Below are 26,189 nucleotides of genomic sequence, written 5' to 3' on the forward strand. Positions count from 1 at the left end.
CATTCTGCAGGACAAGCAAAGAATTGTTAAAATGCTTGTTTTTTGAATGGGGTTTGGTTGACAATTTCTGATGCAACGTCAGAACTTCTACGCTGATGTGCTTTTTGCAAAATGACGTCACAAAAATTCTACTTTAAGTTGAAATAAATCAACAGGCTTAAGTCATGTTCTTTTGCAGCTTCTGAATCTGTCCACGCTCTCTCTCACACCTGACCTGATTTCCACTTTTGTGCCACCTCTCGAGTTAGTACCTTGTGGCGAGCAGAGAGAGAATCATCAGCACAAGACAAGCTTCTGACAAGCTGACAGCTGCAACGTGGGAAAGTCTTCTGAAGATACGTTTCAAATGATAAAAAGAATGATTTGGTTTGGCTGCCAGGCACAGGAACAAGCTTAAAAAGTTTGGGGACAAAATGTCCAGAATAAATTCATTTTCCTCAAAATGCATGAAATAAAAAAATCCTCTACAACAATCCTCTGCAGAAAAAAGACGGATGGAATAAATCGAAGATGCTGTGAGGGCGAGTTTTCTTCACAACAGAAGTTTTAGGCTCAAAAACAGTCCGATCACACTTTCAGTTTGACTTTTTGTTTCTTAATGAACCTCTGCAGCCACGTGTGGGTCATTTGTGATCCTCAGCCGCAGAGCAGCAGAGGTGCATGATGGGTAAACACAGGCTGGAGGTCGGACAAACTGACTAACAGAGTGTAACTGCTGAACACGAGCGGACCTGGATGGGACCGGACAGAGAAGCCTGAGGGATTCTGGGTAGAGTCTGTGCTTGCTGACCTGACCCTGTGTGTGTGTGTGTGTGTGTGTGTGTGTGTGTGTGTGTGTGTGTGTGTGTGTGTGTGTGTGTGGTCAACAGGCTCAGGGCTTTAAGATTAATGACACCACGAGGGAAACTGACACTTTGTTCTGTCTCCAGCAGATGGCCGGACCATCATGTGTACACACGGGAGGAGCCGTGTGTGTGTGTTTATACCATCAGTGAGACTGCATTAGGTGGCATCGTATTGATCTATATGTATATTTATGAGCGTGTGTGTGTGTGTGTGTGTGTGTGTGTGTGAGGCAGCTGTCCGTGTAGCACTAATAAGACGACCAGCTGAGAGCAGATGGAGCACAAACACACAGGTTCAGAACACCAACAGAACTCAGCTTCTACAGCGGGTGATTAATCAGGAGGTGAAGTAAAATCAGAGGCGGCCTGAAGAGATTAAAGTTCAGGTTGGACCTCCGACTGATACAGAAGATTATTAGTGACACAATTATTGAGCCAGGAGCAAATTTCAGGATTTAATTAACTCGCCTGTGATTAATTAGTCGGGATTCGAGAGCATTCAGGGACGAATCTATCAGCAAAAAAGTTTCAGGTAGAACTCAACCAGAGTTTTTATGTATTTTGATCATTTAATGGATTTATTTATACCTGGAACTATTTGCGTCCTAATATAAATATATATATTTCATAGAGATTCCTTTTAAACCAATATATGCTTTAATATGATCTAGTTTTAGCTCCAGCTTTAGGTACAAAATTCTGATTCATTGAGCCGACAGTTTGAGATCTTCTCTTAGATTTTGAGTACAAATATAGTCGTCTCTTTTTCACGGTTTAAGTCCTTTAATCCAGAGAAAGAGTGGATGCTCTGCTGTGATTTACTTGCAATAATCTTTTCAAAAGGATGCAGAAATAACCTTGTGATAATGCAGATTTGTAAAAGTTAAAGTCATGCTTTGTCGGGTCTTTCTGCAAGACAAGACAAGCAAACAACTTTAAAATGATTGTTTTTTGAATGGGGTTTGGTTGACAATTTCTGACGCAACGTCAGGACGTCAGAAGAATCTACGCTGATGGGCTTTTTGCACAATAACGTCACAAAATGTTTTACTTAAAGTAAAAAAAAATCAACAGGCTTATGTTTGCTTTGTTGTTTCGGTCCTAACGCACATTTAAACGCCTTCAGTGCTTCTGAATCTGTCCATGCTCGCTCACAGATCTGACCCGATTTCCACTTAAGATTTCTTTTGTGCTGCCTTCACCAAAACGAGTCTCTCACGTCATCTTACTGTCCCTATGATACGACGCAAAGTTTGTGTTGTGTGTATGAATAAAATCCAACGTGATCATTAGTCCTATGCTACCAAAGATGAAAGGATTTGTCATCAATTTCCCGACCGTCTGATTGGCCAAACAATCCTGCAGATAAATCCTCAGAGCTCCACAGCTCAAACGACGGGAGCTGCTTCCTCTCAGCGAGTCTCAACGCCGCTGATCTATTCCACAGACACACTTCTGCAACGCCACAAAACAACAAGCTGCATGTGCACGAGAGCGAGATGATTTAGACATATGTGCGCTGACTCTTCCTCCTGTCTACACGCCCTCCATCACACAGCTACATATTAACACAGCACGTCATGAGCAGGAGTCGCTTAAACATGTGGACAAGCTGTGGGTAATTATTCTCGCCTGTCGGAGGAGGTTTGATTGCTACAGGCAACGAGTTCCATGACAACAAAACACACAAAGAAAATAAAAAAACAACATGTAAACATGATAGAGAGATTGCCACAGCCAGGTTAACAGTGTCCTGAAAGCTCTGACACACAGAGAGGAACATCCTGCGTTTCAGAGACACAGGAGCAGAACACATTCAGACGTACGACAGTGGACTCACACCCGGGCTGGGCTCGGTGTGCGCTTCTTTTTTTTGTCAAAAAGTGAAACAAACCAAAAATACAGACAATCTGCAAAATGTGTTTTGCTTTCAGATGTACAGAGATAAACAGGGATGTGATCCGAAGAGATTAAAGGTGATATATCAAAGAAAGAAATAACGAAAAGAACTGATTTAAAGAGGAATCCTGGTTTGTTTTTAACCTGGGCCCTGTTTTTGCACATTTTGAGGTCTTATTGGTACGAAAAAGTTTTGGATTTGGACAGGCTCAGATGTTCCTTGTGTCTGACAACATCACAGAAAGGATCCCTGCAGAGACAGGCCTTTTTGTTCAAGAGGAAGATCCTATTTCTTAACCAGAAACAGCTGTTACATCACTCTCTTCAAAGCCACCAGACTCCATTGAAAAAAACAGTGATTTTAGCTCAAAAGCTCTGCATGCTCTGATCCGTTAGCTTTTTGTGTCATTAAATGCAAAGTTATGGCCCAGGTTTACAAATGTCAGAATTCCTCTTTAAGACAGTTAATAAAGTTTTTGTTTTAACCTACTGCAGCGAGAGAACTGAGGCCCGACCCAACACACTACAGTCAAACATCTCAGCTACATTTCCTCTCAGCGATTTTTTGTCTTGATGCGTTGTGCAAAGCCTGACACCAGATTTAAACACGCAGAGAGAGAGAGCTCGGCCCGCGTACACAGGTATCAGGGTGTCCTGTTAATCCTAAAATACACACACGCAAACACACTCAAGGTATAAAACAGAAGCACAACAGAACTTTAAATATTCTTATATATATACAGAGATAACCATGCACAAATGAACAAACGCTCGCTCCCTCACACACACACTTACACAAAGTAAAGTCTGGTAACTTCACAGGATTAGAGGCAACAAAACACAGCAAGTTGGTCCAGATACCAAATAAAACGACAGCAGCCGTCAGAGGCCGATGAGGGCTAGAGATAAAAAGGACGTGGTCCAACCGTCTGAGCATGCTCAGTTTGGATTCTTCAGCTGAATGTGGTGTGTGCAGGTGATCAATGAAATCAGGTGTCAGTTTGTTTGGAACCAAAACACTGATAACGGGCTGTGCTAACTCTGCTCACAGTGGGATGACGTTTACAACAGCGACTGATGAGTTATCGTGCTATGCTAATATGCTAGCGTTGGGTTGTTACAGGATTTTACTCGGGCTGAATTGGCTTTTGAATCTGTGAATCAATATGGCCCCTTACAGCTGTATAAGGAGGGGGGGAGTTACCGTGTAGATTAAGAGGAGCAGGAAGCTTACATCTCCAGGGATCTGAGCACTGAACCTTGAGTCAGAGCTCAGGGAGCGTCTCTCCCCTGTTACAGACCTACTGTCTCTAATGATGATGAGGGACTACAGCGAGAGCAGAATTTCATTTGGCCTCGTTATCTGGGTGCAGATTCAGTTCTATTAAAAACACTGTAATGCATTTACACAGATTGCTAAACATACGCTGCACTTTATTGCTGTGATACGATGTTTCCTTTTCCTGTCATGGCCGGGGAGACGTTGCTGGGCGAGGACAGGAGTGTGTTCGGTAAGGCACGTCCTGATCCGTCAGAGGAACATGCTTGTAGGCTCTGCCAAACATCAAAAGTAACGAGGCAGCGCGAGAAGATCAAGAGCGATGGAGAGGTGTGCGATGTGTCTACATTTTAAAATCATACGAGCGTGGACCACTCAGCTTTTTATTTCTAGCCCTGTACATATCTGCAGAAAGAGAAGAAAGGAACAAACTCCTTGTGCCTTTTAGTCTGAAAGCAGGAACCAAAGAGTCAGGACACCAAGAAACTCACGTGAACAATAAGAGCACAGAACAGCTGGAATGGAACTACCACATCTGCCTTTTCTTCTGACAGCTCTTCCTCTACAACGTCGTCTTGCTTTGACAGTCGAACTCTCTGATTAGTGCCAAGTTTTACTAAGAAGTTTTCTTCCAAACATGCAGTTTGTGTGAGTTTTAAAACCTGGAGCCAGCGCTGAGCGGAGTGATCTGTACATTTTGTTCTGCTTTGTTTTGCTGCTACGTCTTCTTGCTGGTTGCTTTGTCTTGTTGCGAGGAGGCGGACACGGCGGTGGTGGTGGTGCTTGTTGTGGTGGTGCTGGATGTGGCAGTTGTCGTCTGTGGTTCGGGCCTCTTGCGCTGTGGCTCAGGTGCTGCAGAGGAGCTGGGGGTGGTCTTGAAGGCAGGCTGAGCGGCCGCTGCACCCAGCTGCTGCGCAGGTGCAGGCGCGGCAGTTTTCTCCTTACCTGCAGACCCTGATGTGGGCCGTTCTGGGACGTCCTTGGAGGCTGACGTTGGCAGGGCTGCAAAGTCTTTCTGCGTCGAGGGTTTGACCGACCTCTGCGACGTGGCAGAAGAGGCAACTTGCTCAGTTTTCTGTCTGGCTGGGCACTCTGGAGGGTGAGGCAACTGAGGGGCTAGTTTGGGAAATGAAAGGGGGTTTGTTGGTGGGACTTCTGGGGGTCCACCTTTGGATGGTTTCTGGTCCTTCTTGTCTGCAGCCGTGCTAAGTTTGACAGGACCTAGAATGCTTTTAGCTACTGTCGCAAGCTGGGACACAACTTTCTCCACGCCACTCTCAGGGGGTGGAACCGGGGAGCTGGAGCTGGAGCTGGAGCCAGAGGTGGGGGAGGACGACATGGTCAGACTGGCAGCAGCTGCAGCACAAAGTCTCCGGTTGTCGGCCTCCTTCTTCTCCTTGGGGATGCTCGGAGAGGAGCAGGGTGTTCTAGGTGTCTCCTGGCTGTCAGGGGTTTGGCAGTCTGTGGTAGTGGTGGTAGTTCTGGAGTCTGTGGTACTGGTTGTGGTGGTTCTGCAGTCGGTCGTACTAGTAGTGGTAGAAGGGGCTGTGGTTTTGTCCTCAGTCCTGGGCTCCGATGGTGCCGTCTTCCCCCTCGGACTCTTTGAGTCTTGTGGAGGGTTTGGTTTGAGAAAGGTGTCCTTGCTGACTGAGATGAATGCACTGCCCGGGGTGGAGAAGGGGAGGGGGCCCTGAGTGGGTTTTGTGGTACTGCTCGGCTCCAGAACCTTCCTCTCGTGTCTTGTACTGTCTTCAGCTGATGAGGCCGACCTTGCGTCTTTGACTCCAGGTAAGGAGGTGCTCTGAGCGGGCTTTGTCTCTGTGACGGAGGGGAGTGTGTGCGAGGGAGTGGGCCTGCCTATGGAGGAGGGCCCTGTGTGGGTGAAGGTGGCGTGAGGCGTGCAGGGGGAGAGGCAGAGGGAGGGCAGGGTGCCTCCAGGACCTGTTCTCACGGTGGTGGGCCTCAGCAGGGGAGGGGGGGTGAAGGTGGTCCCCCTGCGTCCGTCCTGGCTGTCCTCTGAGCCCTCATCCGTCTCATCCTCAGATGAATCGACCTCGTGGATAGCGTCTTGCTTCTGGAGCGATTCCCTCCGCTCGGCTCTGTCCTGCCGGATGGCGGACAGTTTGTCCTTCAGCTTGCTCTTCCCCGGGGTCAGGCCCAGCGAGCCGGGCACCCCGCTGAGGCTGCCGTCCCCTTCCTGACGCCCCAACTTCCTGGATGAGGAGGAGTGCTTATGGAGGCTGCCCTTCTCGACACCACGTCCCCCTGAAGACAGCAGACCCTCACTGGCCGACTCCTGAAGATCGGTGTGGAAGAAGAGACAAGTTATCACAGGAATATGCACAGGAAGGGACGAAACTGCACAACTTTCGTACTGAGATTTGTTATCAAGCAGAATACACAAATAAGTGCTGCTACGATTAATAGTTCAATCAGGTGTGTGATGAAGTCCTACCTGGAGGCTCTGCAGGCTCGGCTCTCTCTGCAGAATCTCCTTCTTAAACTCGGAGTGTGAGATGTCCAGACTGTGTTTCCTGCTCCCCACAGCTGCTCCCACCGGCAGCTTCTTCTCCCCCGCTGCTGCCACCCCAGAGGGAGACGAGGGGGAGTTTGAGAGGGAGGAGGCCAGTTTCTCAGCCGACTGCACCCTCTTGAGGAGCGGAGACCGAGGAGGCTCTGCGCTCTTGGGCCTTGAAATCTGCCTCACCAGCGGAGGGGAGGAGTGCAGCTTCACAGGGAATGACTGACCCGTCGCTGACTGTCCCAGAGCGTGGCTGGGCAGGGGGGAGGGGGAGCGCTGGGGTGAGCTGCTCTGAGGGGTGGGCGAGGGTGTGCGCGCCAGAGGGGAGAGGGGGATGTTGCCGGCAGACTTGCGTCGGGGGGAGCGGTACTGGCGCTGGAGCTTCGGGGCGAGGCCGTGCAGGGAGCTGGGCCGGATGTGACCCGAGCTCGCAGGGGAGTTTGGGACGCTGGAGCTGGGAGAGCTGCTCTGAGAGGAGTTTCCACCAACTGAGAGAGAGGTGGGACATCACATATATATCAATATCACTTTTTATTTATGCTGGCTTTGTTGTGATGTTGTACAAGAGGAATTAGATGTAGATGATCTGCGGGTGAGGTGTGTCTCTCACCTGAGTGGGCGGAGTCTGGCGTGGACCTGTAGCCCTGCGTCGGGCTCCGTGGGGACAGGTTGTGTGTGGGCGAGCCGGGGCCGCTCTCCCCTGAGGAGAGAGAGCGGTTCAGAGAGGACAGACTGCGGCTGGTGTGGAGGAGAGACGCCTGCTTGGTGATCTTCCTGAACAGAGACGTCCTCTTCTTACTGCTAGAGGAAACACACACAACAACTCACTCAGTGAATCCCTACATTACACACACACACACAAGTGACAACACAGGTGTGAGTCCCACCTCTCCTGTCCCTCCTTGTTCTTGGTCTTCTTGTTGCGTCTCGCCATCTTGGATTTGTGGCTCGTCTTGCGGGCGGGGCCGACCTTGATGGACGTGTTCTCAAACGGCGTGGCAGAGATGGACACTTTGGCGCCGCTCTGACGGACGACAGAAAGAATAACAGATGATTTCACATGAGTGAAAAGAAACACCACAGAACACAGACGTGTCTGGTTTGCTGCGGCCGCACTCAGTGTCTTTGTTTGTGATATTTGGTGATTTAAATGTTTTGATCCCGGTCTATCTGTACCTTCAGTATGAGCTCCACCACCTCTGTGTGGACCAGCCCGTGAACCGCCTCTCCGTTGACTTGTGTGATCAGGTCCCCCTCCCTCAGCCCGGCCTCGTGAGCCGGACCCCCCTCCTCCACATGCTGAGGGCCAGCAGAGAGAGAGAGAGAGAGAGAGAGAGAGAGAGAGAGAGAGAGAGAGAGAGAGAGAGAGAGAGAGAGAGAGAGAGAGGGGAAGAAAACAGAGCTGTTAGGTGCATTTAGGAGCGGGGGAAGAGGCCTGTTCTGTTGTTGTTTACTGCCATCTTCTGTCAACAACAAGAACCCCACCTCACTGCAACAACACTGACACCACACTACAGTGACTCTGAGTCTAACATACCTCAGTATCAATGCACCTTACTGATATAAACAACTGCATTATGGTGCCTGTAAATATTCAGCCCTCATTAAGACAAAATTAAATGACTGATGCTTTGACTCACCCAGACCATGTGGTGGACGGTGTAGATGTCAGAGTCCCCCATGTACACTCGGATGGCCCTCAGGGTGAAGCCGTACTTCTTGCCCGCTCGGTGGATCACGATGGCGGGCTTGATGCTGGTCACGGCCGGGGACAGGTCTCTGCTCGGGGAGGAGTCACGTGACGAAGGATTGGACGACAGTGAGTGGGGCGACATCGGGCTGGCCAATGGAGAGGCTCCGTGGTGGTCTACAAACGGACAGATGCAAACATTTGACCTGCTCTTTTCTTTTATTCTAGATTCATTCTTCTGTTATTTCTGCAATAAATCAACTTTATATAGAAGAGAAACGTGACCCAGCAGCGTCTTCCCACTCACCTGCAGGGATCATCAGTGACAGCGTGGTTGCGGAGGCCGACTTGATGACCTTGTTGAGCGGTCTGGAGCTCGGCGTCGCTGCGTGTTTGTCAGCGTCTCCGGACAGCAGGCGATGGCGAGCCCTGCGGATCGCCAGGTCGCTGATGGCTCTCGGAGTCGACGGAGAGTCGCTGTCTGCTGCAACTTTAGCAGCTCCGACGCTGCTGCCGTTCCCTCGGCTGCCACGATCACACACGTCGCCTGAACTACCTGCTGCAGGAACAAAGGTAGGAGAGGTTTGACGTGTGTGTGTAAGAAAAAGCCAAGAAACACAGAATCAGTCAGTTCAGACATGTCGATCAGAAGGCGTGTTTGTACTGACGTGTGAGCGTGGCCTTGCTCAGCTGGCTGCAGGTGGAGCTGGGTGTGGTGGGAGACTCCTCCAGCTTCAGCTCTCTCTCCACTGGGAGCTCTGGGATGGCGAGGGGCAGCTCGTCAGACCTCGGGCCTCTCACTGCAGAGGGTCCCAACAGGCTGGGGCTCTTACGACTTCCTGCTGCACCTGAGGGGCCAACAGTTACAAGTCAGGATACGGGTGTTTCGGCAAAGTAATAGAGGTCAAATATTAGACGTTTCATTAGACCCTTGTTTTAATACAGCCTCTTCTGAAGCAACTGCAACACAACACTCCTCCTGACATTAAAATGTAATTTCCCAGCTTCACCTTGGCCTCCCTCCTCCTCCGAGGAGATGGCGAATCGCGGCATCTCGATGATGGCTGAACAGCAGCGTCTCCGGACTGTCAGCGGTGGGCTGGAGTCGCTCTCTGTGTGGGACGACTCTGAGACGGACAGACGCTTCCGCAGGCTGTGGAGGGCAAGATAAAGAGCATGTACACAACTAAGAACACAGCACACCAACAGAAAGCTGTGAAAAATACCAGTTTCATAAGGTCCCAGTCAACATACTTTACTGCCAAAAGCACAGAAGCAGAACCAAAAGATTGTGTCGGCTCTGTTTGCTGCAAATGGCCTTAAGAAATATTGAACTGACCAGAAACAGACTTTAAAACACAGAGGAGGATCTAAACATTAGTTTTCTTACTTTATACAAGAAACAAAGTTCTTATTCAGGACTGAAAATAATGCAAAGTATTAAATGAAGAGCAGGTACAGGTCCTCAGGTGGCCGTGGCTGTGAGGTGTGATGGAGATTAATAAACTCACATCTCTGGAGAGCCGACCAGCCAGGATCGATCTCTGGACTTGAGTCCGCTCAGGCTGTCGATACGATCTCCTCCCTCCTCGCTGAGGCTGCGTTTGGTTGGAGGAGGAGTCCTCTTCTCCTCGTGCAGAGACAGACGCTCCATGCTGCTGTACACCTGCACAAAACATGCCAACATTGCACTCTTTAGTTTAAACCCTGTGCCACGCCTCTACAGCGACATGATCAGACCTGTGGCTCCATGTGCTCCATTCTGCTCCAAGCTAAAGTTAAAGCAATAACATGTCAAATAGTCTGGGGTATATAGAGACAGAATCACTCCCCTTTTTAGTAAACAACAGTGTGGAACTTTTGCGGTTGAGAAAAACACAAGTACGTTTTCCTGCAACCCCGTCCACAGCGCTCCAGCCTGGTGACGCCTTGGGATCACAAAGGAGGAGCTGGAAAACGTTGCCGGGTAGAGACGCCTCTGGACTAACTCGCTTAGCTTGCGGTCGCTGCGAGCCGACCCCGGATAAGCGGAAAAACATGGATGGATAAGATGTGTTTATGGGTGTGTTAGTGCTTACCTTGCTGAAGCGAGGCGAGCAGGAGGAGAACTGTCGGATCTCCACGTGTTCATCGTCATTGGTGTCGTCCTCTTCCTCCGAGTCTACGTGGTGGTACCGATCAGAGCGAGCTGAGAGAAGCACATACAGGGGTGAGTTTAACAGTGTGAGACACGAAGAGACGTCGTTGGATGAAGAAGTCAGAGACGTACTGTCGAAGTAGCTGGTGTCGTCCTCAGACTCCAGCTGGGGAATGAACTCGGCCTTCTGCCTCAGCAGGCTGTTCCAGTCCAGCTCTGTGAAGAACGAGTGCTGCTTCACCTCAAAGGCGCTTCCTGTGGAGATGAAGAGTCATAGAGGAGGAGGCCAGAGAGGGGGCATGAAAGTGAAGGATCAGAGAGGGAGGAAACAGAGTGGGACAGGTGAGAACAAACGTCGGGAACTACAGGATCAGATTTGACCAGCTTTGGGCCGAACATGTGATCTGAACTTTTATTTTGAAACTCTGAGAACTTCATTTCAAAGAGGACGGCATCCTGACAGGGCGCTAAGCGAACATTCACAGAGCAGAGACAGACGGCGTGCGCGTGTGTTACCTGTGCCCAGTCGCTCCAGAGGATTCTGTCTCAGCAGTTTGGTGATCAGGTCCTGAGCCTCCTGAGGCAGAGCTTCATCCTCCTCCGGCCAGATGATCTCATCTGAAACACAAACACAAGGTCAAATCAAACTCGGTCATCCCGACCTGGAGGCTAAAAACGTTCCTGTTTCCCTCTTCTTCCAGAACTTTCTCTCTAATATATGATGTACAGAAAGATATATACTTAGGGAAAGTAAAGTATACATCCTGTACTACACTTCGGTGCCGGTTTACAGAAAAAGTTTTGCCCCATTTTTCACAACATTTGGTAAAGGCAGACGTTACATTTACACAACCTATAAATTACATTATATTTTGAATCACAGCTGAATTCAACTCAAAAATCGCCTTTATTAGACAGGACAGTGAAGAGTGACAGGACATATGGGGGGAAGAGAGGGGGGATGACGTGCACCCCCGAACTGCCTTCTTATTAAGTTCACTTCCGACTTCTTAAACTTTCAGTAGCTGCGACCTTTGGTCATATAGACACATAATTAATAACAAGTATTTAATTAGCGTGGTAGCATGGACGATTATAGGAACAAGACGAGAACTTCTGATGTCCTTTCTGCCTCTTAAAGTCTGTTTGTTCTTTATGTGAAACTTTTTATGCGGCTGTCTCGACCCGGACTCGCTTGTAAAAGACAGTTTGTATCTTGATGGGGAAATTGCTTTTGTTTCTTACTACTTATGCAGACTTGAGGGAACATTTTTGTTTTCCCTTTAGTGATTGTTTTTGCTGTTTTATCAGGGATGATAATATAGCTGAGTAGGGAACGAGGTGTAGCAGCTAGAAGGCAGTCTGGGGGATTGTTTACAGCCTGCCTGATAGCGACATTTGTTCTCAGCTCTCAAATAATAAACTGGATGATAAAAAAACTAATCACATAACAGAGAAGAGATTCAGAACTAAAACCCACCTGGTGATAAACCAGAGTTTCTCTCAAACATACTTTACGTCCTCTCCTTTAACAGCCGCCTCTTCTCCTCATGTTTCTCTTATTGAATTAATCACTCGGTTTCTTTGATTGTTCCTGCATGACACCGATTTGTCAGACTGTATTAACCGCCCTGCAGTTCAGACTCTCAGAGTGTGAAACCCTCTGACGGAGATACAAACACATTCAGTGCAGAGGGAGGCCTTCACTTCTGTATGACCGCAGAGAGACGGACTCAGACGGTCATAAAAGAGACATGCGGGGATCAATGCAGGTTTATGATCATTGACTTGCCCTTTCATCAAAGAGAATCCAAAGGACAAAGGAGAGAGGAGGAGAAATCACTATTGATTTGATTCCCTCTAAGTCAAGGCTGAGCGTGTGTGCTGCAGAGGAACGTCTCTATCCGCTCCGTCTGACGGTTTTATCAGGTCGGTGGTTCTCGCTCAGACAGGAAGCCCTCAGGCTCACACATCAAACCTGTACAAGAAGATACACTAACAACACCTGCGCGGGGAGCAGGAACCAGACAACATCCATTTTTAAGGACTCAATCTATTTTATATACGTATGGATTTACCTGTCTGCTTTCACAAAGGTGTGTTTATATTCTGCACACGGTGACTTAAAGTGAAGTTGAGAAAACTTTTCGAAACGTCGGTCCACCATGAGCGTCTGTCACAAGAACAAATTAAGTTCTGTTTTTTAATGGGGGAAGTTTTTATATAAATGAGGGATCTCTATCATTGCAAAATCCTGATTGTTATTATTTGTTGTTATTTGACACGATTATTCCGCCATCTTTGCTGGAGCCTTTCTGAGAGTGACTCTGCCTCCTCATGGATTCAAGCAAATGTTTGACGGCAAACTAGATTTCATTCTTTCTGACAATAAGCAGCTCATAAGCACATCGAGGACTCTGCCCTCTGTACACGGGCTGCGCCCTTTAACCTCAGAGATAAAACAGCGCCCCCGGGCCCCGGACTTATAAAACAAGATAGAATATCAACATCATTGCGAAATGGAATGTGGCACAATAACAGTCTTATCTTGATAATTGTTGAAAGCAATATATATTTGAAAATACATCATTTGATCAATCCCCCGCCCTTATTAAAACTCTCTTAAAATCCAAAGCATTTTAGATCTGCTTCCTGTTTTTAGCAGGGATGGGTCATGAATTTCGAATTTTCAAATAGTCATTAACTTATAAAAAAACTAAAACTTCATGCGACTATTTTCTCATCTTAAAAACATATCCATTGTTTAACCTGTTTTATGTGAGATCATAGAGGAAGTTCTGGTGTGAGTGGGCCTGCTCGCCTGTCCGGCTGTAAAGTGTCTGTCTGCTGTCGCTGCTAAACGTGCAATAATGCATCAAACCAGGAAGCTACTCACCACTGATGACCTGCCCGAACAGTTCCTCTGGAGTGTCTCCAAAGAAAGGAGCACAGCCGACCAGGAACTCGTACAGGATGACTCCCATCGCCCACCAGTCCACCGGCTTCCCGTAGCCCTGGCGCAGAATCACCTCGGGGGCGATGTACTCGGGAGTGCCACACACCTGGAAATGCATCAACGCACAGATGATCAGCTTCGGACATGAAAAACTGCTGCACGAAATTGAAGCAAAAGCAACCAACTCTCAAACAGCCACAGATTTTCTCCCCCACAGCTGTTAAAAATCACTTTGTGCCACAGTAACTTGAAGTGAGATCGTTCAGCGGGTACCTGTTTGTCGAGGAACTCTCTGGTGTCTTTCTCGATGTGACCTTCGTACAGATTTGTGGTCAGACTCATCAAACCGATCTTTGAGAGGCCGAAGTCCGTCAGCTTGATGTGTCCCATGGAGGTGATGAGGAGACTGCAGGAGAGAATATGAACCTTTTAATCCCAAATATAAAAAGTATGGCAGACTAAACAACGATTTAGCTTAAATTAAATAGATAAGATAAAACAAATCTGTGTGTGTGTGTTTGTGTCGTACTTGTCAGGTTTGAGGTCTCTGTGCACGATGCCGTAGTTGTGCAGATACTCTAAAGCGAGGACGGTCTCTGCAAAGTACATACGAGCCATATCGACCGGCAGGGCTCCGATATTCTTCAGCAGAGTGGCACAGTCTCCTCCTACAGATGACAATCATCTCATGTAACACCATAAATCCACTGCTAATGATCATAAATATGGTGCTTTAATGATTCTCTTACCCTCCACGTACTCCATCACCATGCAGAGGTGCCTCCTGGTCTCAAAAGAACAGAACATGGAGACGACAAACGGGTTCTCAGCGAACGTGAGGATGTCTCGCTCCACGAAGGCCTGCTGGATCTGGTTCCTCAGGATCAGGTTCTGCTTGTTGATCTTCTTCATGGCGAAGCGCTGACGGGTCTCTTTGTGACGCACCAGGAACACGGCGCTGCACAGGAAGAGTCAGCGCTAAATGAACACCTTCCCTTCGACTGTTGATTTGTTATTTGTGAAGCTGCCTTTATGTTTACATATGATAACATCAGAGGAGTAATGTTGGTGCTTTCTTACCCGTAGGCTCCGTTACTGATGAGCTTGATGTTTTCAAAGTCTTCCTCTCGAGGTGTTTTGGTTTTAGTCGTCGGCGGAGCTGCTGGGACGGTCGTTCCTCGACCCTGAAACACGCCGCCACGAGGGAGCAACGTTTACGAGCAGAAAAGGAAGTGTAGCTTGTAATGCGCTAAAAAAGGCTCACCCTTTTCAGTCATTCATGTTTACTTTAATTATAGATGACAAGCTACTCGAACTGAATGATAACTGACAGAAATGCATGTTGGTTAAAGAAAAAGTTTCTTTTGCAGATAATTCTTAAAGTATATGCTGTCAGAAATGTTATGGTTATATAACTAAAACTATAAAAGTAAAGGGTGTGCAAAGAGTTTATAGATCTTATTATTTTAACACTGTTTGTAGAATGAACTCACGTCCACTGAGTCGTCAGTCTCAGGTGTTTCGGGGTTCCCGCTGTCATAGCTGCTCAGCTGGGCCATTTCTACAGACACACACAAGCATCAGTTACCAAACTAAACCAGAACAGGAGAAGTCGGAAAAAAAGGAAATGAATGTGATCGAACTAAATGCAGAATAAAATAAAATGTTGATTCTGAGGTGTCGTTACCCTCCAGGGGGTCCCTGGTGAGGCCCAGCTGGCTGATGATGTATCGGGGGATGTCGGACTTGATGCCCTGGCCCTCCTTGGCATGGCCCTCTGCTGCTTCCAACAAGTGGTAGAACTCCTCGGGGTCAAACTCCTGCAGGGAGGGAGGCAAGAGGGGAGAGAGAGCGACAGGTGAGGAGAGGGACATGATGGCAGACACGTCACTCTGCTGATGTAGCAAAGAGCAGTTTACTGTCCAATCAGATGCTGTTTTTCAAAAGTCCTATTATAAGTCCCTATTTTATTTTGAAATTTTTAAATGAAATAGATTTTAACATTTCACCTTGTGTTATGTTTTCTTTTATTTTAACTATTAATAACTATTAGAGTTACTTTCCAACCCTGTATTGTGACACTCAATCAATCAATCAATATCCTTGTTTTCATGTGCTTTTATTTTCCTGACAACTCAGCACTTTAAGCTGCATTTCTTGTATGACAGGTTCTTTACAAAAATAAAGTTTATTATTTTTTATAATTATTGCATAGTTATAAAACTTATTTTGAACAATGCGTATGTGAAACAAAGATCTGAGGAGGGAGACCGGAGGTTTCTATTCGCCCACATGATGATTTAACTCCTGTGTGCTCTGACAAAGACATGCTACTGCTGCTACACTTTGGCAACACACCCCACACAAACACATTTCTGCAGCATATGCAGTATCCATGTAAACACACACACACACACACACACACACACACACACACACACACCCTGCCCCCTCCTCTATCTGTGTGCCTCCATTTATAAGAAGCACATCCTGTACGCTGTCACAGCTTCAGCTGCATGTGATTCGTCAAAACTACCGATGTGAGCACCAGGGCTGCCTCCCCTCCTCCTCCTCCTCCCCACCCTCCACTGCCCCTACAATTATCCCTCCATCTTCCATCCTTTTTTTCTTCCCCCACTCTGTCTTTATCTTTGCCCCTCTCTCCACTTTCTCCCTCATTTCTGGGTCTCACCTGTGAGGATTGTTTGTCCCTGTGTTTGAGTCATCTCCAGCCCAACTGATGGAGCTCAGAGTGGAGGATGTGATTCATATATAAAACCCTGCCCTGCTGTCTGAAAGGCGTTACTGTGTGTGTGTGTGTGTGTGTGTGTGTGTGTGTGTGTGTTGGACTCTCAGAGGAAGTCCATAAATGAATCGCTGTGGTTGAATCATTTCACATCAGGGAGCAGGAAGCTCTAAATTGTTTATTAACCATGCGTGGAGAGGAGCTTTAAAATATGAACAAGCCATCAAAGTTAATCCTGCTCATATTTTCACAGCGATCTTTCAAACAGAGTCTAATTTACTCCAGTGTGCAGCCGTGTGATGCAAACGCTTCACAGTGCTCTGTTTAAGTGTTAAGGATGACCGAGCAGGACGGGGCTGATAAACACACCTCACTACATCAGCTCTACTTGTTCTTTTAAAGTTACATGCAATTCTATTTCTTTTTTACATGATTAAATGTTGATGGTCTGGATTGTGTCTTCATCTAAATAATGCATACCTCAACGAACAGTCGCTAAAGGAGTCGACTCTTTACTTGGTCCTCTAGCTCCCCACAAAGTCCATTTGTCAAAAATCTTGGGTTTCTTTTTTAGCAGGTCTTTTAAATTTGCTAATCAGATCACTTCAGTGGGTAAAAGCAGCTCCTTTCAGCTCGGACTCTCAGCTAAGGTAAAGCCTCATCTCTGTCCAAGTGACTTTGAGAGAGCAATCCCAGCCTTCACTACATCCCGGCTCGATTACTGTAACTCTCTGCATGTGGGTGTCGAACAGGCGTCTCTGCGGCGTCCTCACGTTCGGCAAAACGCTGCCGCACGTCTGCTAACTGGGAGGAAACAGCATGACAGTACTCTCTTCACTGGCTCGCTGTCCGTTTCAGGATTGATTTTAAGATGTTTGAAGGTTTTAAATGGAATAGCTTCAGTTTATCTCATCGAGCAGTTACACCAAGCTTTTGCTCTCAGAAATCCCAAGGTCCCTGCTAAAGACCCCTCTCCTCTCGATGGCCTTCAATTCAAATTGAGCTGGACTCTTCCTATTTTATCTTATAACATCCAGCAATTATTGTTATTCTGTTTTTGGTTTTATCTCGACTATTATCTGTTTTATTCTTCTGTTCTATTCATGTTGGTATTTGTGTAATACCGTGTACGTGGACGCTCTTGGTTGTTCAGCACTTTGGTCAACATGAGTTGTTTCTAAATGTGCTTCATAAGTACACTTGACTTCTCTAACCTGACTACAAACAGCAGTAACACAATGTAAAAGTACTCTGCTGAAAGAAGTCCTGCATCCAAACTGTCACGTAAAAGTCCTGAAGAATTATCAGACAAATGTAGTGTTAAAATCAGGCAGAAAAATGGCTCTCTGGAGCGTTATTATCACATACTTAGTGTATCACCCTTCACACAGCTCCTTCTGGAGCCACTAAAGGCTTCATACAACGTTGTCATATCTGCAGCTCCCTCCTTCAAACACATTCTGTGATATGTGACATTGTGTCAGGACATCCCATGAGCCTCAGCGTTTCTCTCACCAGACACTCCAGCAGACGCGCCGGCCGGGCGATGATGATCATCAGCTTCTTGACGAGCTGTGTGACGAAGGTGACCTCGACACTCTCGGAGCGCTCGTGAGCCTGCACACACGAAGACAACAAAGCAACAGGAGGAAGGTTAGCTCAGCAGAAAGAGAAAACATTATACCTTCATTTACAAACATTTTAAACCTGGACCCTATTTTCAACATATCATGACCTCCTACTATTGACTAACAGGTACAAAGAGTTTTTAATGTCTCCAGTAGATTTCTTCAACATAATCCTTGATGGGTCAAAGGTCGTCCACTAAAAGTTCTTGTTGTTTCCACTGACAGGCTCAGATTGTTATTCTAAGTGTGTGACAACATGACAGAAAGGATCCCTACAGAGATAGACCTTTTTGTTACAGAGGAAGATGATTGTTTTAACCACACACAGACGTTACATCGCTCTCTGCACACACACCAGACTCCATTCATTAAAACAGGGATTTTACACCACATAACATGTGAGTTTCTGGTCTACCGCTGCCTCAAACAGTTTAGTTGTTTGTGTGATTGAGTGTTACACAAATATAGTGCTGGATTTAAAGTCACACAATGACACAAAGGAACTAACAGACTGTAGTGTTTAGAAACAGATTTTTGTCAGTGGAGTCTGGTGGTTGTGAAGGAGCAACGATTGTTTCCCCTCCTACATGCTGTCTGAATGATGACTGATCCCTCATACTAGTATTTCTTCACTATCTTTAATTATATTCTTAATAATTCATCACTATGAAATCTTCTTTGACCTTGGAGCGGTGCAGAACGTCTCGCGCCGTGTTTGTCCTTCACAAACAAAGCAGAACGAGCAGTTTGAGGACAAACACAATGTGGAGTCCTTCCGTCCTTCAGTGACACCTGAGAGGTAATCTAAATCAGAGCCACCTCCGCCTCGCTCCCTGATATGCACCGTGAAATGTCTGTCACAGTGGAGACAGAGCAATTTACCCAGCAAGCCACTGTAACTGAGTGGGAACACATCTGGAGCAAACACTGATCCCCGGGACGGAATGGCCTGGAAGGGAAGTGTGTGTGTGTGTGTGTGTGTGTGTGTGTGTGTGTGTGTGTGTGTGTGTGTGTGTGTGCGTGTGTGTGTGTGTGTGCAAAGTGGGAGTGGGAACAATTACTGAACCACCCACTGTAAAACATGCTCCATTCTCAGGGGGTTAAAGCGTGTGTGTTATTATGAATGTATGTATGTATAATGTATGTACTGTATGAGGGTGTCAGACGGGCTAACTGAGACGAGCTGCTGCTTCATAAACAAAGCGCCGGCAGCTCGTTGCTGTTAGCCTGACAGAGCCGTGCTGACAGACGCGGGAGGCCCCGGGCCTCCTCCCCTGAATTATTTATAACTGTAATGAAACCTGCAGGGGAGGGGGGTGTCTATGTACTGTATGTGCGCGCTAAATATGTATTACTGTGTGTGTATATGTAAGCGTGAAGGAGAGTTAATGTGTGTGTGTGTGAGGTGACTGTGCAGGCCAGTGATCGGTGAGTAATGGACAGCTAAGGGAAGAACTCCCACTGTGCAGCGGCTAATTAACCAGTCACAGTCTGTGTGTGTGTGTGTGTGTGTGTGTGTGTGTGCGTGTGTGTGTGTATGTGTGTGTGTGTGTGTGTGTGTGTGTGTGTGTGTGTGTGTGTGTAAGACAGACTGTATATTCACTCTGCATGTGTAATGTGAAAGATTCCCTGGAGGCTTCACAGTAAAGAAAATGTGCTATAAAAGCTTGTTTGCACGTGTGTACTGTACGAAATCATCTGCAGATTTTAGATAAGAGCATGTGATGAAAGTGGCTTCTAAATCCATCAACAGTCTGGCACCAGAGCCTCTCATCAGATACATGCAAGGAAAATAAAGTAACAAAAGCAGCAAACTTTATAATAACACTTTCTCCATCATCATTTTCTCTCGATAAAAGGCTGTAGAAAGTGGAACGCAATACAAACTGAAATCTGATTAATTCCAGGTAGAAAATCTTCTGCAGGAGCGTTAAGTGCGGGCTAAGAGGAAACCAAAGCTGCACTGATGTTCAGAGGTGCCTGAGTGTCTGGTGTAGGTGTATTGGTTTATTATGCTGTGTGCATTTTGTGTTTCTTTAATATATACTGTGTTGTTTTATGATATTTAAAACTGTATATATGAATCATACTGCACATTTAAAAGCTCAACTAAGGAGAAAAGCTTCAATTAGGGGAGGGACAGAATATCGATATTATAATTAATGAATACAGCTCCAGAACTCTGTACATGTCATGGCCAGCCCAATCCACATCTGAACCGCACTGAAGAGGAAGATGGACGGTCACAAGCCATCGAACAAAGCCGAGCTGCTCCGAGAGCGGCCTGACGTCACCGAGCAGCACTGTGACAGACTGGAGGAGAGCGTGCAGAGCTGCATGAACTCTGAGATTAATAACCTGGTTATTCCACCAGATACTGACCTCTGAACTCTTCCAGAGTTAAAACATTAGTATTCTGATGTTTCAACATGAACTGAAAAACATCTTTAGGTTTTCTTAACCAGTCGTCAAATAATAGACAATGAGAATATTTGATTTGGAAGTAGAGAGAAATGTTGTTTACAATTAAACTAAAGTTGATCAAACCAGAGAAAGTGCAGTGGACTTCATTCTTTCCCTGAGCTCTATACGGCGCTCTAAACACATCCCTGTGATTTTGAATCAGTGCATCACTACTTAACGACTCCTCGTGGTAGCACTTAGGACGTGAATGAGGGAAACAGAAATAAAAAGCCTGAAGAAGAAGTTTACAGCTGGATAAAAGAAGAAGAAGACAGCGGAATAATGTTGCACAGCGCTGAAAATAAGTTAAGAGATGCACTAATTCAGACTAATCAGATATCGTGATGTATCGTTATGTGATTGTCTTGGAATATATCAAGTATCGTAGAATCACTATATCGTGATATTATCGTTATCGCGGGCCACATATCGCGTATCAAAGCGTGAGTTACCCTGCGATTCCCACCCCTCGTTTCAATGTCTCTGGTCATCCAGGTGAAAGGTGACCTAAAGGAGGCCTTTTTAGATATCTGATGCCACTATGTTTTAATACAAGGAAAGCAACAAGTTTAAGAGTAAGAAATGGCAGCTGTCTGATCGCAGCTGGGGGACAAATGTCGACTGTTAAAGTGGTGATTTTAAATAAAACCTTTTTGTTTTTCTTTAGTAATTTATTTAGTTTTGTTTGCAAAAATATTTTATTGGGATTAATGGGTTAAGGAGATTTCTAATCACTTTCAAGATTGTATGCTTGTATTTTATTCTGAAAATGACTCAACAGGAAGTAGTAATATCATTGGTCGGTCAGAACTAACTCTATATTTTTGTTTATTTTAAGATGCTCATATTTGAAAGTATTTTTCCTTCAGGATTCAAACACATGTTGTTTTCCAGGCAGGCCATTTGTTTCCTTACAGGTAAACAGGACAGAGGTGACGTCACCTGTTCCAGCCTATTAGTGAGACCTCATCACTTCTCCCAGCAGGTGAGTCCAGCTGAAAGCCAATTAAACCAGATGTTTGCAGCTGGATCAGAGAGTTCAGAGTGAACGATCGACGCCCGGTGACAGATCACCAGAGCTGAGTTAGCACTCTGCATTCCACTCTGCCCTCAGGTGACCTGCAGGAGTCTAACAGGGTCTCCCAGGGGTTCCAGCAGGGGATGGCCAGGTCACTAAAGGCCCCACTGACAGGGATGGATGAGGGAGAGTTAGAGAAGACGACCGGGGGAGAGAGGAGAGGGATGAAGAAGAGGGGTAGAGGTGGAGGAGAGATGAAAGGCAAGAGCAGGAGAGACGGAGGAGGACAGGAGGAGGAGAGGTGAGCCGGCCTCCTGCGAGCTCTGTAATGGGGTCACGACACGAGGAGAGAAAATACGGATGGATGAATAAAGGAGTGGATGAGCAAGGAGGACAAAGGCAAAGGACTGAGACGGGTCGGGACCAGGAGGAGTGGACTGATGAAGGACGGTTTTATTCACGAGAACACACCTGGAGGTACTGAATATTTTAGAGGAGAAAAATCTGAAGGCTCAATTACTGTTTTTTATTTTGCTGCAGTCGCTGATTTGAAACTATTTTTTCAAGGTTTCACCAACCCACAAAAAACTTCTGTTTACGTCCACTGAACTGGAAGGGCAGACGGAGGTTCAGGGAGGAACAATAACTGTATATATATATTCTTATTTTTTATTTTTTTTTAAATATTATTTTATGGCTTTATTTAGAGAGAGGACAGTGAGCTAAATCAGCGCCAAAATTGCAATTTATTTAAGATAAGTCACTTTTAAACATTAACCACTTAATCTAGCTAGCAGGAAACACATCCAATGTTTCATTTTCAAAATAAAAGTCCCACCCAGGAATATATTAATGATCATCTAAGCAACAGATCACTTCAGTTAACGCAAGAAAAGAGCAAAATTACATCTTTCAAGCAGCTCTTAAGTTGAAGTATTTGTTTGTATTTAAATTGCATTTAAATTTGATCTAATAAGTCATTTTCATCAGCTGAATACTTTGGATTAACCTTTAAATTACACATCTATATCTATTGATTTGAGGTTATAATATAAAGAAAAAAAGCACTTTCAATATATTTTAATATATTTTGTATTCTGTATTTTAACGTGTTATTTTTGCCTGATTTTTGCCTCATTTGTTTTGCTCTGATTCTAACAGTGTAAAACACTTTGAATTGCTCCGTGTATGAATGGTGCTTCATAAATACACGACTTTGAGGAAGCAAGAAACAGTGACCTCCTCATCGTGAAGAAACCGTCCGTCTGAACTGAACAACACCGACATACAAAACAAGGTCAACGTCCACGACGATGCAGTGAGGGCACCAGTCATCAGCTCATTGTGTCCCAACAGGAAACAACCAAATATGGGCGTCCCTTTAAGTCGAAGAACATCTAAAGGCACAAAATGAATCTTGTTTGTTTACTAAATAAACATTGCACAAGTTTGAAGCATACGCTTCCTTCACTACTCGAGTATCAACTGATCTCAGAGATGAAACTACAACATGACACACCAGCAGGAATAATGACCTGATGACTCATTCAGAAGTGTCAATTATTAAAAAGCCATCAGTTGACTAATTACAAGAACATTTAATAATTCATGTATTTGTCACGGACCTCTGGAACGTGCTCGATTATTATTCAGAACGATCTTCATATTCTTGATGTTCTTGATGCACCTCTCGACATGAGGCAGAGCTGCTTCAAATAAATCACAATATCATATCGATAATAATCAATAAAGAATCAGGGAGTCTCCCTGTCGTTACAACCAAACAAGCAGCTCCCGAGGTAACACAATATCAGCACAGTATCTTTGTTAAACTGTATTTAACTGTACAGGTCAAATGTTTGATGAATCGCAGAACGATGTCTGCAGAGATGTGATTTCTTTAGCGATGAAGGCACGTGGTTATTCATCTTTGGACAGAGTGCACAGAAAGTTTAGAGTCTTCAGGGACTGACACAGAAGTGAAGACTGCTTCCACTGCAAAATTGCATTAAACTTTTTAAACTCAGACTTTATGCATCTGAGGGTGTGTTCTTGTTACTGTATACTAAGAATCGCAATATTGCCGTGCTTACTGTACTGTATATATTAAGCCATAACCCCCGCAGGTGATACGTATCACACTGTCAGATTGTTGCCTGTATGCAGCCCTACCTGAGCTGACAGTGATTTCAAAGTTAGACTCGATAAACTTTAATTATTTCTTCAGCAGCATCACAAGCTCAACTTTCTCTCAGAGTGTCAGCGCCTTCATCATCATCAGTGTCAACAAGTTTCACAGCCAACAAAGCTCGACTGAATCAAACTGAAATCGACTCAACTGTAAATCCCGCGTCTGCCTCCTCCTCCTCCTCCTGCTCCTCCTCCCAGCTGTGAGTGAACACCTTCCACTCGCTCCTCCATACCACCTCCTCCAGCACCTCCTCTTCCTCCACCTGCAGCCTCCTCTGCCACGACACGCGAGACATCTTCCCAACCCCAGAAAACGAGTTATGTCCATAAACAGCGCAGGCAGGGAGGCTGCTTCCACACCTCCGTCCACCTGCTCACGGCCTCATCCTCTCCTCTCCTCTGTAGGTCTGCCTCCACCTGCTGCCTCACTTGGCCACCCGCCAAACCAATCCGCCTATCGCCGCCTAATTGGTGATGTCATCATCACGATCAGCCCGCATTGCAGCTTCGGCGTCTGCAGCTTCTCCAGATGTGCACGAGTCCAGTTCCTCGCACCCTCCAAAAGCATTCCAACATTTTTCCTGCATCCACCTCCCCCGTGAGCCCGCCGGCCAATCAGAAGCAGAGGAATCCCCCTGAATCCCCGCCCCATCACCAAAACCCTCCGACTGCACCTCCTTCACCCCTCCTGCTCGTCTGGGAGAGTCATCTGTCAGCCCCCGGTGACTGCTGGAGTGTGAAATTAAAATCGGGGAGGCCGTGTGTGTACGTGCTCGCCTGCATATATGTGTGTGTGCAGTAGTTTGTGTGTGTGTCCCAGTAGAACAGAAGGTCAATAAGAGGCCGGTGGGAGCCGTAATGTCAGCCCCAAGGCGCTGGAAAACTGAGCTAATAGAGATGTCACCACTGCGGCACACATGTAACTATACTTCTGTATTCGCAGGCAGAGAAACATAAACACACAAAAACCGTCCCATCATGCCTTGCTGCAATTAGCAAATCAGAGATATCTATAAGCAATAAACGTAAGTGAGTGTGTTCGCAGCCGGGTCGCTGTCTTTGTGCCTTCGTATGACATCACATGGCGCTGACGGTTGCAGACATGATGAGTGACCGACGGAGCGCGTCACGCCGTGAGTTGTTCCTCAGTTAACTGAGCGTGACCGGGAAGCTGCCACAGTCATGATGTCTTCATCCACGTCCAGTTAGACTTTTCCCCGCACACATTTTGATTTATCAGCGGAGAAAGAACAGAGATCTTTTATTTTAGATGCCCAGAAAATCTTTAGAATCTGGAGCGTAGTTTGGATCCTCTCGCAGGAGAAGTTGATCAACATAAACACGTAAATATTGGTTAGTACTCAAAGGTTTCCTTCATATTGTTCGCCATTTTTTAAACGTCTAGCTGACGGTGCTTACACTCACTGAGCGCTCACGTTAGCAATTAATTGGAATTTATTAATTGAAAGTTTATTAGTGAACACTGGCTCTATTTTTTCTATAATATTACTCGATTTGCATAATCCTCTGCTGCCTACAAATTAACAACGTTACCTTCCAGGAAGTAATTGGTAAAGTGTGATTGAGTAAAGATTGAATTTGCTCCCTAATTGCTCCAGATGCACATTTCATTTGACACAGTTAATGCGACGCTCTCCCTGTCACAGAATCTGTCATGCATCTCTGCAGCGATGACGCAAACTGACGCTGAATCAGAAGTGACTGAAGTCTCAGTTTAGCTCCAAATAGAGTAAAACGATGAGTGTTCGATGTTTGTGGAAGATGAAGGAGTTGTTTCGTACAGAGACAAACTGTTAGCAGAAAGGCTAGCGCTCACTGAGAGACAAGGAGTGACAGGTGAAGGTGTTCAGGTAAGTTCCTGTGGTGTTATCTCTTAACTATATATATATAAAACTAACTTATTTATAACTTTTAATTCACTCATTTTTTATCATTAACAATTTAATATCTACAAATCCTTTAAATTTCGTTTACCTCGACTGTTCCTTTCCTGAATATTTTCTATTATTTCTTGTCTTAATGCATTTGTACCTCATGTGAAACACTTCCAATAAATCAATAAGCCTCACAACATAGCCATTAAAAATACAGCTGTTGTTTGTTGTCCTTCACTGCCATATATCTGTGTGAGAAGCAACATCTTCTCTACATTTCCTTCTTGTGAAAACACAATCAGGTTGCAGGTGAATCGAGAGAATCCCGTGATCAAAAATAAGGTTGCTTTTTGCACAACAGTGAATAAACTGCCGTTTGACTCACATCTTGCAGCAGCTTCTCCAAGTTCTCCTGGAGCTCGTAGAAGTAGCGGGAGGTGATGAGGCCCTCCCTGCTCTTCTCCAGGCAGTCTCTGGACAGCTCGATCAGCTGATGGTGGATGAAGCTCAGGACCCCGTCGGCCAGCGGGCAGACTTTATCCGGGGCCGAGGAGGAGAGCAGCTCAGCCAGACGCTCCTCCATCTGAGCCGTCGCCTGAGGGGAGGGGAGGAGGGGGGAGGCAATTAGAGGAGGGGGGGGAGAAGGATGAGTCACAGCAGAGGTGTATACCTCACAAACAGAGAGGCAGACATGAGCAAAAAAATGAGTGTGGACATGATAAAGTCATCTATTAGAGTTAATCCCCCTCACCCTGAAGAGGTCTGCATGTGTGTGTGTGTCTGTAGGTGTGAGATAATGTTTCCCACTCACCATCATACACGCACAAAATAAGACATCTAGTAGTCTTATTACCTCTTCATACTTTAACATTCACACAAATATATACACACATTTAACTGGAATATAAATGATGTCTCTAGT

General features: G+C 46.0%; 1 protein-coding gene across 2 annotated transcripts in view; it reads right to left on the minus strand.

Annotated features, from left to right (window-relative positions):
* Nucleotides 1-841: 841 nt before the first annotated feature.
* Nucleotides 842-26,189, minus strand: part of mast2 (microtubule associated serine/threonine kinase 2) — a 162,432-nt gene continuing 137,084 nt past the window's right edge. Inside the window, exons 11-32 of one of the 2 annotated variants that reach the window (XM_069680601.1) lie at nt 25,653-25,862; nt 17,589-17,690; nt 15,015-15,147; nt 14,821-14,888; nt 14,408-14,511; nt 14,077-14,285; nt 13,857-13,995; nt 13,601-13,733; nt 13,268-13,433; nt 10,888-10,989; nt 10,504-10,626; nt 10,313-10,422; nt 9,746-9,900; nt 9,245-9,387; nt 8,903-9,082; nt 8,542-8,790; nt 8,185-8,411; nt 7,721-7,843; nt 7,432-7,568; nt 7,155-7,342; nt 6,479-7,032; nt 842-6,319 (exon numbers count right to left, since the gene is read on the minus strand). In XM_069680601.1, coding sequence (XP_069536702.1) covers nt 4,742-6,319; nt 6,479-7,032; nt 7,155-7,342; nt 7,432-7,568; nt 7,721-7,843; nt 8,185-8,411; nt 8,542-8,790; nt 8,903-9,082; nt 9,245-9,387; nt 9,746-9,900; nt 10,313-10,422; nt 10,504-10,626; nt 10,888-10,989; nt 13,268-13,433; nt 13,601-13,733; nt 13,857-13,995; nt 14,077-14,285; nt 14,408-14,511; nt 14,821-14,888; nt 15,015-15,147; nt 17,589-17,690; nt 25,653-25,862 — 5,133 coding nt within the window. In that variant the 3' untranslated portion in view covers nt 842-4,741. Of the gene's footprint in view, nt 6,320-6,478; nt 7,033-7,154; nt 7,343-7,431; nt 7,569-7,720; nt 7,844-8,184; nt 8,412-8,541; nt 8,794-8,902; nt 9,083-9,244; nt 9,388-9,745; nt 9,901-10,312; nt 10,423-10,503; nt 10,627-10,887; nt 10,990-13,267; nt 13,434-13,600; nt 13,734-13,856; nt 13,996-14,076; nt 14,286-14,407; nt 14,512-14,820; nt 14,889-15,014; nt 15,148-17,588; nt 17,691-25,652; nt 25,863-26,189 lie in introns of both variants that reach the window. The other variant, XM_069680600.1, reaches the window with a different exon arrangement.

This window comes from Semicossyphus pulcher, unplaced genomic scaffold, assembly GCF_022749685.1.
Source record: "Semicossyphus pulcher isolate SPU_LCO1_2020_fin unplaced genomic scaffold, fSemPul1.0.p SCAF_4, whole genome shotgun sequence".
Lineage (NCBI taxonomy): Eukaryota > Metazoa > Chordata > Actinopteri > Labriformes > Labridae > Semicossyphus > Semicossyphus pulcher.